Source organism: Cryptomeria japonica, chromosome 7 (assembly GCF_030272615.1).
Source record: "Cryptomeria japonica chromosome 7, Sugi_1.0, whole genome shotgun sequence".
In the NCBI taxonomy this organism is placed as follows: Eukaryota; Viridiplantae; Streptophyta; class Pinopsida; order Cupressales; family Cupressaceae; genus Cryptomeria; species Cryptomeria japonica.
The window spans coordinates 449,302,187-449,314,448 of record NC_081411.1 but is presented as its reverse complement, the minus strand read 5'-3'; the positions used below and the strand labels follow the sequence as shown (position 1 = coordinate 449,314,448).

The window sequence follows — 12,262 nt, the reverse complement described above, 5'->3', positions numbered from 1 at the left end:
CTCTTCTTCTCTCTATTACCTCCTTTATGTCTCTCTTGCTCCCTCTAGCTCTATCTTCCCATCAATTCCTCTCCCTCTCAGTCTATATCTCATTATCTCTATCTTTCTTTAATACATTCCATCTCTTCTAATATTTATATATATCCTTCTAGCTCTCTCTATATATCACTTGTCGTATCTTTATATTTCTCTGTCTCCATCTCCCCCTCTAATTGTCTCCCTCTTTCTATCTCTATTCTCCATCTCTCCCCCCCGCTCTCTCTCTCTCTCTCTACTTTTATATCTCTTTGCCTCTCTGTTTATTTATCCCCTTTCCTCTCCCTCTCCATCTATTGCAAAAATGACATGACCTCGTTGGTAATGGAATCTAGTTATCTACTTGATTCGGACATCTTTTTTAGGTTATGTTTGGATCCCTATAACTAGATGCATAGTTCATTTTAAGCTACCGCTTCTTGATTGAGACCTTAGTTGCACAAACAACATCAATTCTTAAATGGCCCACCAATTGAACTTATGCACTAAATAAATGTATGCAAAATACACTCATTTTTTTCCTAATTGACCTTCCACACCTCTTCAATGTACCTATTGCACACCAAAGTGCAACTGCTAGTTAATATATGTAAACATGTATCAATTCAATCGTCTTGAATTTCTCCTCAATTCTAAATTATTGATTTCAAAAAGTAGGTTGCACATTTCATATAAAAATATCTTGCATAATGAATACTCCTATACTTTTATTTCTATTATATTTCTAAATCTCCAAACTATATTATTTCTAAATCTCATAAAATATTACATAATCTATCCCAACTCTTTATTAAATTTCATAAAATCAAATTTTAATAAAACAATCACTATTAAAGACAAATTCACAATTTTGGCAAGAGGCCAAAAAAAAGCATATATGATTGATCTTCTTTTGGCCAACATTGCAGATCGATTATCCGGTGGGTCCTCCACTTATTTAATGATTGTGGAGTAGATGTCACCACATGCGTTAGCTTTTAGAAGCAGTCACTTATGTGGCAGCGCGTCTCGATTTTATAATCTTCTGGATTCAATGCACCCTCAATTTCCGCAGTTGCCCACTTGTTTAACAAATTCAAGGCCACTAATTGAAAACAATGATTGTAATGGAGGTCGAAGAAATTCGCCATATAACGTATATCTGTTATCTATTATTTGGTTGACTTCAAAAGAAGGATCTTTCTAATTTAAAATATGGTGTAAATCAAAATTAAAAAATCCAAGGGAATAGCAGGTGCATGGTATTTTGATATGAAATGTCACGAGTGACGAACGAGACGATCCAGATCCTACATTATACGATTTTTTTGGATCTGATTATAAGAGGTGGTTGGAATGGTGGCATTCTGCACCTCGATCATAACTGCGTAGAGATGAAAAGTCCAAGCACCCAGAAGGAAGATCGTTCCGAGAATTCATATCAAAGCGTTCCCATTTGGAAGCTTTTCAAATATGCCGATTCAACTGATTGGTGGCTTGTTGGATTGGGCACATTTGGAGCTATTGGAGATGGATTGTATCTTCCTGTTTTGCTCGCTGTTTTGACTAATGTACTCAATACACTCGGAAATGGCCCCTCTTCTAATGGACCTCAATTTCTTAGTAATATTAGAAAGGTGAGTATTGGGTACAGCTACAAAGTTTAACCATAATCTTTCCAATCACGTTCTGTCATATTTCTTTTGTAGTAATGATAATCTATTGGTAATTATGCTTGCATAAGTGATTAATGATTTTTTTTTATTTTTTGATTCAAATTGCAGTTCTCACTAATATTGGTCTATCTTGCGATTGCGTTGGGATTTGCAGCATTTCTTGGTGGGTTAAATAGTTTTTTCTGTTTTTTTAGAATTTGGTTTTAGATTTGATTGTGTGTGACTTTTAGATATTTCAAATCATTGAATCTTGATTTTGGTTTAAACATTGCATTCTAAATTTTGATTTGTGTGGGTGATTTATCTAAAAATAAGTTTTTATAATTTGTTTAAATAGTTTATCTAAAATTAGAAAAATAAATAGATTCTATTGAAAAAATTAGTGAAATTTCAAATAAATCATTTGAACATGTTAAAATATGAGTGCGCTGTTTAAACTTGCCGTGAATATTGTGTATATATTTTTTTAGATGTTTTGAATTAAATTCAATGATCTATTCATTGAATTTGACTATGCATGATTTTTAAATATTGAATTTGATTGTATTTTTTAGACATTTCAGATCACAATATAATTTAAAACATGGAAAAACATGGATAGTCAAAACAAAAATCAATCATTTTATATGAGGTGAATTTTTTTAAATTTTTGTAGAGGGGTTTTGTTGGACAAGGACGGCCGAAAGGCAGACAGCTCGCATGCGTAGAAAATATTTGAAAGCTGTGTTAAGGCAGGATGTAGGATTCTTTGACACGCAGGGCACTACCACATCCGTCGTAGTTGCCAGTGTTTCCACTGATACATTTATTATTCAAACAGTTTTCAGTGACAAGGTATATTACTTCCATTTTCTTTATTGCAGTTGTATGAGCAAGTATTATCACAATTTATAGTGTTGGTAGTTGTTTTCAAATTCAGTTGTGTAAGTTTTTTATCAAGATTTTGGATCATATTTTTTTATCTATTATTAAGATGTTAAATTTATGAGCTATTATTTATGATTTTGATTTAACATCTTATTGATAAATTACAAAATATGATCTGAAATATAGATAAAAGACTCCCACACAATTAAATTCGAAAACAAAACTGGTTTCCCCAACAGACTTCTCCTTACTGGAAACCTTGTGAAAGATTTTTTTAGTAAAAAATTGATTGCTAAAATGTGAGCGTATTATCTATATGAGTTTTCAAAGGGAAATATATTAAATTTCATGAAACGTTGTCCCTGTTGAGCAGATACCCAGCTTCCTGATGAACATGGCCACCTTCTTCGGTAGTTATATATTCGGTTTGTTCTTGACATGGAGATTGGCGATAGTGATCTCTCCTTTTGTGATATTGCTCATAATTCCGGGAATAATGTATGGGCGGATTCTTGTTGGAATCGCTCACAACATTCGTGAAGCCTATGACAAGGCTGGCAATATTGCAGAGCAAGCCGTTTCATCAGTTAGAACCGTTTTTTCTTTTGTGGGAGAGGAACGGACCATGACCAAGTTTGGAGACGCGCTTCATGGAACTGTAAAGCTTGGAATAAAACAGGGCCTTATGAAAGGCATGGCGGTGGGAAGTACGGGACTGACTTTCTGCACCTGGTCATTTATAGCTTGGTATGGTAGCAGGTTGGTCATGTATCATGGCATAAGCGGAGGAAAAATATTCTCTGCTGGAATTTGCTTTGTCATGGGTGGCTTGTAAGTGTGTTAAAAACAAATCAAATTCTTTCGGTCTATAATTCATTCCAAAACAGAAAACTAAAAGTTCTGCCTTGCCCTGTTTGATGTTTTGCAGAGGTCTGGGCACTGCAATTCCAAACATTCGATACTTCTCGGAGGCCTGCGGCGCTGCACGTCGTATATTGGACATGATCGAGAGGGTGCCCATCATCGATTCGGATGATAGTAAAGGAGAAATTCTGGAACAAGTGCGCGGTGAAGTCGAATTTAGAAACGTTGAATTCGCATACCCATCGAGGCCGGAAAGCCTCGTATTTCGCAATTTCTCTCTCACCATTCCGCCAAGCAAAACGGTCGCCTTGGTGGGAGGCAGTGGATCAGGGAAGTCTACGGCTGTTGCGTTGGTGGAGAGATTTTACGATCCTCTGGGTGGGCAGATTCTGCTGGACGGAGTTGATATGAGGGAGCTGAATCTGAAATGGCTGCGCAGCCAAATTGGATTAGTGAGCCAAGAGCCTGCGCTGTTTGCGACTTCAATCAAAGAAAACATTTTGTTTGGGAAGGAGGGAGGCAGCATGGAGGATGTCATTGCGGCTGCGCAGGCCGCCAACGCTCACAAGTTTATCACTCAATTGCCAAATGGGTATGAAACCCAGGTCAGATTTTCCTTTCCATTTTGTCCCCGAGTTTACATTCATTACAAAATTGATGTTATTTTCACCTTTACTAATTGTGCTCAATCATTAGTGGAAAATTGATCCATCATCATACTTCTAAATTTTTGAATTTTGGTTAACGGTGTAATCAAGGAATATATCATCACCATCATTAATTATGTTCAATCAATTAAACTAATGTGTTAATGAAATATTGATATCTCTTTAACTAACAATCAAGGATTGACAATGTCCATTTTGTTCCACGGCACAATCCTAGCCTCATCCCTTATATCATACCTCAAAATATTTGAATCTTGATGGATGGTGTAATCAAGGAACATACCATCACCATCACTAATTATGCTCAACCAATTGAACTAATATGCTAATGGAATATTGATATTTTTTTGACTAACAATCAAAAGTTGATGAGTTTCCATTCTGTTAAAATTATCTAGGACACAATCTTAATCTCTCTTATATTATACCTCCGAATATTTGAACTCTATGGATGGTGTAATCCAGGAATAGAACATCACTGTCACTAATTGTACTCAATCAATTGAACTAATGTGCCTTGTGGAATATTGATATCTCTTTAGCTAACAACCAAAGATTAACGAATATCCATTTCATTTCATATATCAAAATATTTGAACCTTGATGGATGACGTAATCAAAGAACATATCATCGCCATCACTAATTATATTCAACTAATTGAATTAATATATTAGCTAAATTTTGATTGCTTTCACTAACAACCAAAGATTAACAAACATCCATTCTATTGAAAACACCTATAATACATTCGTAATATCATCCCTCGTATCATACTTTAGAATATTTTCAAGTCTCGTGAATGGTATGATCAGAATCACTAATTAAATTAATGTGCTTGTGAAATATTGTAGGTAGGAGAGCGCGGAGTGCAGATGTCTGGAGGACAAAAGCAGCGAATAGCCATTGCAAGAGCTATGATAAGAGATCCTCGGATACTTGTGCTGGACGAGGCCACCAGCGCTTTGGATGCGGAGTCGGAGAAGATTGTTCAGGAAGCCCTGGACAATGCTTCTATTGGTCGGACAACGCTCATAATCGCCCACCGCCTCTCCACAATCCGCAACGCCGACTTTATCGCAGTGGTCCATGGTGGTCATGTGATCGAGTCTGGCCAGCACAGCGATTTGATAAGCAGAGATGGTGGAGCCTATGCTACTCTAGTTCAGCTTCAAGAAATGACAAGTCATTTAGATGAGTCAGAAGATCAGTATTGCGATTTGAGAGACGCGGCTCATGCAAGAGGGAGAAGCTCCAGCTTTGTAAGCAAATCAAGTTCATACCGGTCTATATCGGTGCATCCAGAACAAGAGAAACAACAACAAGAAGTTGTTTCTTCCGCCCCGTCTTTTCGGCGGTTGTTGATGTTGAATGCTCCAGAATGGAAGCAAGCTCTATTGGGGTGTTTAGGTGCCATAGTCTTTGGAGCAGTTCAGCCAACGTATTCCTTTTTCAGTGGGGCTATGCTTTCTGTGTTTTTCTTTAAAGATCACGACAAGATCAAATCCGAAACCAAAAAATACTCTCTCATCTTTTTCTGTATTGGTGTCATTTCCTTCGTATTTAGTGTGGTCCAGCACTACAATTTTGCAGTCATGGGGGAATATCTCACAAAAAGAGTTCGTGAAAGCATGCTAGCGAAGATCTTTACATTTGAAATTGGCTGGTTCGATCAAGAGGATAATTCCAGTGGAGCCATTTGCACCATGCTTGAAAAAGAAGCTAATGTGGTACGTTTCTCAACTCTTGCAGCTCTATTTGTTATTTATTTCTTTGATATTCATTTTTATTTTACATTTATCAAGTGAGAGTAGTGAGTGAATGGAAGTGTTAACAATAAAAAATTAAAATAAAACAATTAAATAATAATACATGAAAACAATATCATAAATTATTAAAATAAAAAGTAAAGTTCACAAACATAATATATATATAGATATGATAATTTTTTCTACCAAAACATTCTACAATTCAACTTTTTTTTAAAACAAAATGAATATATATTTAAAAACAAAAATTAAAAAAACAAAAACTAAAAAAAACTGACACTTTCGAATAAGAGTCCAAACAATGTAAACAAACTAAAATTATAAGTGATCTTGGTTAGTCTTGACATGGTCTATGCACTCCTATATGCAGATGAGATCTCTGGTGGGTGATCGTGCATCCCTTATTGTACAAGCTGTATCTGCTGTGCTAATAGCCTTTACCATGAGCCTGATTTTAGCATGGCGGCTTGCACTAGTTCTAATAGCCGCCCAACCCCTAATAATAGCATGTTTCTACAGCAGAAAGGTCATCATGACAGCCATGGCTGAGAAGGCCGTGAAAGGTCAAGGGCGTGGAAGCCAAGTAGCCTCAGAGGCTGTGGGCAACCACAGGACAATTACTGCCTTCTCCTCTCAAGACAAGATTCTCAATCTCTTTAAAGAAACACAGGAAGGCCCTCGTAGAGATAACATGAAGCAATCCTGGTTTGCAGGATTAGTTCTGGCAGCATCACAGAGCCTCTCTATGTTGAATGCAGCCCTCACGTACTGGTACGGTGGGCATCAAGTCTATGATGGCCACATATCCCCTGATGCATTCTTCAAAACATACTTTGTTCTCATGAGCACTGCACGAGTTATAGCAGAAGCCGGCACCATGACAAGCGACATTGCCCAGGGCTCTGATGCATTGATTTCGGTCTTCAACATTTTTGACAGAGAGGCTGCCATTAATCCTGATGATGGAGAGGGCGAGAAACCAGAAAAGATCGAGGGAAACATCGATGTCCGGAACGTGGACTTCGCATACCCATCTCGTCCAGATGTTATGATCTTCAACAAGTTTAGCCTGAGCATAAAAGCAGGGCAAAGAGTTGCTCTTGTTGGGCAGAGCGGGTCGGGGAAATCCACAATCATTGGGTTGATCGAGAGATTCTACGACCCTCTCAAAGGGGTCGTTAGAATCGACGGGAAAGACATTACAGAGTTCAATTTGAGGAGTCTCAGGCAGCACATTGGCCTCGTCGGCCAAGAACCCACGCTCTTTGCTGGCAGCATTCGAGACAACATTTGTTATGGAAAACAGAATGCAACTGAGGCAGAGATGATCGAGGCCGCCAAAGCAGCCAATGCTCACGATTTCATTAGGTAATATATAATTTAATTTGTCTTAAATAGCACATCTTAAGCTTGGATCTGTTTAAATGATTCTATTTCACGAATATAGTTAAATAATACATTCTAAGTTTTGATTTGTTCAATAGTTTGATTTAAATAGTACATATCAAGTTTTATTTTTTAAATGATTAATTTGAAATTATTGATTTATTTGAAATCATATTGATGAAGTTTAAACAACACTTTAAGCTTTGACTTCTTTAAATGATTTGGCTCAAACAACACATTCTAAGTTTCGATTTTTTTTTAATGTAATTTATTTGAAATTAAATTTTTGAAGTGAGTTATCTCAAGCCATACTAATAAGCAAGTCCCGCTAAAAAGTTACTATAAATTCTAGTTAGAATATGTTGTTTAAATCTAACAGTCAAATACATGAAAGATCTTAAACCATTGACACATTAATAATAACATTTTGATGTAAACTAATTTTTTGGGTTGGTATGTAGTTGTTTGGAGGATGGATATGATACACAAACTGGAGAGAGAGGAGTGCAATTATCGGGAGGACAAAAAAAAAGGATTACAATAGCAAGGGCAATAATTAAGAATCCAAGCATATTGTTGTTGGATGAGGCCACCAATGCATTGGACAGCCAATCTGAAAAGGTGGTGCAAGATGCGTTGGACCGAGTGATGGTGGGGAGAACGAGTGTAATCATTGCTCATCGTTTAAGCACCATTCGGGATGCAGATTCCATAGCTGTAATAAGGGATGGACGAGTTGCAGAGCAAGGAAGTCATTTTCATTTGATGGGAAAAGGAGATAGTGGGGCTTACTTTGCACTTGTAAATATGCAGTCTTTTAAGGCACCAATAAGCTTGGAATAATAGAGAAGTGGGTTTGTTTAAGGCACCAATAAGCTTGGAATAATAGAGAAGTGGGTTTGTTAATACGTTAAAGTTTATATTTTTTGTGAAATGGTAAATTAGTTATAGTTGAAGATATAGGTTATAAATGAAGAAGGGTGTTGAAATAATAGCTTAACAAACATTTCTTCCTTCTTTTTATTTAGATTTTATTTTTTTAAATTTAATAATTTTGAAAGATTATGTTTCAATGATTATTTAAAATAAAATAAAACAAAAAGATATTAATTTAAAAGTAATTTTATCTTGCATGGATATTTGAGACAAATTAATTAAACCATAATGATAATTAAATTTGGTTTAGGAGAAGGATTTTGGAATTTAATAATTCATATTTTAATAAATATAAGAATTGAATGATTAAGATTATATGTGACATAGATGTCACAAATTATTTTTTCAATGTGTTGGTAAGTTTAAATTTGTTATATGAATACTTTAGGATAATGAGATTCTACATCAACAATTAAGTTTAAGATTTGTCTCATAAAAGTGAATTTTATGTTCATAAAGTGAATCTAGCATGTAGATATAAAATTCTACATAATTTTTTAAAAACCTTTTTGTTTCAAAACTTGTTGATTGAAAATGATTTGTTAAGCAATTTGATTATACATGCAATATGAAAATCTTGTCTTAAAATTAATGACAATTTTATAACCTATTCTAAATATAGCAAATTATAATCACAATTTATTCATATTAACAAGTGTTGCAGAGCAGCGAAGGTCCTACTAAAGAGTGTCAAGAATGGTTTTGCTTTTGGATGCTACTGTCAAAGTTGCAAGGAAAAGAGTGATGAGTTTTTTTTCAGAAAGTTTGCATTATTGTACTGTGTATATGTGTCATGGCCAATAACTTAAGCTACCGTTGACTATGATGTGTGGAGAAAAGTTTGTGAAGAAAACTATGTATATGAGGAAGGAAATATACATTTCTAACTAGGTACTATAAGCTTTGATTTAAGAGTGGTTTATTAGCAAAGTGTTGATTTGTAGTATTGTTTTGGGTTTATTACACTAAAATTCAACATCCTATTTGTTGTACAAAAGCTATTTCTTATAATGGAAGACATTTTTACAGAGAGAAAAATATCACAAACAACTTTATAATATTAAGGTTAAATAACCATCAACTCATTATTGTTAACACATGTAGATCAACTCCAACCTTGTCTTGTATTTATAGAATACCAACTCAAAATAGGGAATTGATTGTATAGATTTATTGTTCTAGCCTCCTAAGAACTTTCAAATCAATTCAATTCAATAACAAAGGACTCAATGAAAGCTTAGTTTCTAAAGATTGGAAACAATTGCAAATAAAATTGTACACAATCTTGTCGATTTCTTTACACCATCTTCAACAAAGAAAACCTCATGCTCAACAGATGACCCTCGCGGATTGAGAAATTTGTAGGAAATTGACATCCTTTTAGTAGGCTCTAGAAAGTATAATAATTAATCTACACAAAATTACTTTTGGAGCACTACAAAAAGAATAATACATGAAGTGGCATCTCAACATCAAGCTATGGAGTACAAGAAACTAATTTGAATCTAGATACATAACTGTATAGACACTGAAAGAGATATAGCATACCCTGCCTTCAAATTCACCACATGCTAAAATCTGGCAATTTCACCACCAACCACAAAATCCTTCATTTTTTCATCTTCTCTCCAAATTTCCAACTTCCCAGAGATGTTCTAGACCAACCAAAGGTCATCTTCAACATGTAGAGCACTTATTTGGCTACAAAACCCACTATGACAAGAAAACAATCTTTTGCACTTGTTGACTGGATGTAACAACTTTTGTTTCTCTTTCAACATCACAAATTGCCCTAAGAAATTAAAAACAAGAACACTAAAAAGGTAGCATTTTGTTTATAAAAAAATTTAGCTTTCTAATAATTTTCCTAGTCATCCAACGTAAAATGGCTTAACTCAAAATCAATAATTAAATCAAGCAATGATTTATCTCACTAGTTTGAATCAGATTGCTTCATCCATCTGGCAATCACCTAATGCAATAAGTGTCAAGAGAAGACAATTCAAGTTCATGAAATTTGGATTCATGTAAATCATTATTCATCAAAGATGGGTCCCATAGAATGACTTAATAAGTTAATACTAATTATTAACCTAATTCTACAAGAAAATGATATGTGGAAATGATGCCTTGTAGAAATGACAAATTGTATGAAAATTATATGCATTAAAATTAAATTAAATAAAAACAACTCCATTGTTTGTGATTGAGTGGTAAAATGGAGCATTACCATGAAGACCCAAGTTTTGTTTCCCATTGCAATTGATTGGAAGGATCCTATGCATTAGACAAATAGAAAGGTGTAGGCATTCCTAGGCCCTTCTTTGCATCTCATGGGTTGAGATGCATATAATAAAAAAAACATATGCATAAAAATTAAGTTAAATAAAAATAAGTCTAGTGGCTGTGACTTAGTAGTAAGCTAGAACATTGCCACCGGGAAGACCCATGATTAGTTTGCCTTGGGAATTGTTGGATCATATGCATCAAACAACTAGAAAAGTACAGGCATTCTTTGACTTCTATTGGCATCGCATGTCCAGAGTAAAGCGTAGGTATCCCTAGACTCCAATTTGCATCTCATGTCCTGAATATCTATTAAACCCTCAATCAATCAAACAAAAATAAATAAATAAAATATAAAATCAATTTAAATCCTAGGTGTTGTATTTTAATGTTAATGGGCACACTCACAACAAAATAACCCAAGTTTAGAATTTGAAGCAGAGTTATGGTGTAAGTGCTATGGGATACCTGTAGTCCATTACCTCAAGACCAGTATTTACCAAGTCAAAAGACACCAATAATGCTTCTAAAAGAAATTTATTAATGTATTTCCATAGATTTAACTTGAGCTGGCAATAAAAACATAATGTAACTATATAGAAACTCAAGCCAATTACGTTCTGGGCAAAATAGCATAAAAAGCACTCTCTCTCCCAATTTTGTTTTGGCAGTTTCCGATTCCAAAAAATATGAGAAAATATTACTAGCTAATTATTTCAAGGCATTATGGAATAGCTTTGAGAGGCATTGACAAAGGGATTATGGAGCATCAAGCATAAAAGAGAGGGTTTTCAAAAGGTATTGTTCAAACATAAATTTTTGGGTTGGCTACAACATTAAGAAATCAATATTGGATTGCATATAATAGAGTGATTCCTACTTATGCCCTACTAGAGGTCGGTGCATGAGGTGATTTGTTGGCGATTCTGTTGCCAATGCATGATCTCCAATTGTGTCCATTGATTAGGTTCACCCAAAGAAGTTGTACATGCAGAGGTTGAGGTCCAGTAGTGAGAAACAAATGAATAACAATCTACAAAATGTGAGATCAAGGCAACACCCCAAAACTAATCTACACAGAATTCAGAGGAATTTTTCTAGATGAAATAGTTGCAACAAAATTAATTGCAAGTGCTGCAACATTTACAGTAAGTTGAAATTCAATAAAATTATGAATGTTTGCATAAACTGACCGTCCCTAGCAAACAACTTGCAAACATGTATAGAAAAATGTAAGTTATATGTCACTTGAAGATTCAATTGTGTAACCTTTGATATCTAAATTACATAGAAATACACATCTGTAGGAAACCTTTACAACAAAAGCAAAGTTGTCATCTAGAATAATGATATATGAGATTTCCTTTGCAACTTCTATTCCTTGAACATCCATTGAGAGGCCAATATCTGCCTAAATACCACAAAAATTACAAACCAGATTCCATCAATTTGACTGAAAAGCAGTTCAACTATTCTTGCTATGTTAATATAATTTAAATTCTAGCAAACTGCAATAGTCAACTTTACCTCATGCAGTGCATTTGCATCCTTTGTTCCATCTCTAGTCACAACTACAACTTCCCTTTTTTTTTTAGAGCTTGTACCTACAAAAGTTTATCTATAAGAGATGACCTTGCCAATGCCTGGCATAAGAGAGTAAAAAAAAATGATGTCTCTTTTAACTATGATCTTCAAATAACATGCTTATGTATATAGTACTAGTATACCTATATTTAAAAAAATATATGCATAAAATAATGCCGAGAGATATCACATAATTGTCTTGCATGTTTATTA

General features: G+C 34.7%; 1 protein-coding gene across 1 annotated transcript; it reads left to right on the top strand.

Moving 5' to 3' along the window:
- Positions 1–1,409: 1,409 nt before the first annotated feature.
- LOC131030380 (putative multidrug resistance protein) lies at positions 1,410–8,163 on the top strand. Its single transcript, XM_057961176.2, has 8 exons — positions 1,410–1,652; positions 1,800–1,854; positions 2,347–2,525; positions 2,932–3,389; positions 3,487–4,027; positions 4,943–5,818; positions 6,228–7,225; positions 7,705–8,163. Exons 1-8 carry the CDS (start codon positions 1,410–1,412, stop codon positions 8,084–8,086), a joined length of 3,732 nt encoding a protein of 1,243 aa, XP_057817159.2. The 3' UTR covers positions 8,087–8,163.
- Positions 8,164–12,262: the final 4,099 nt, after the last annotated feature.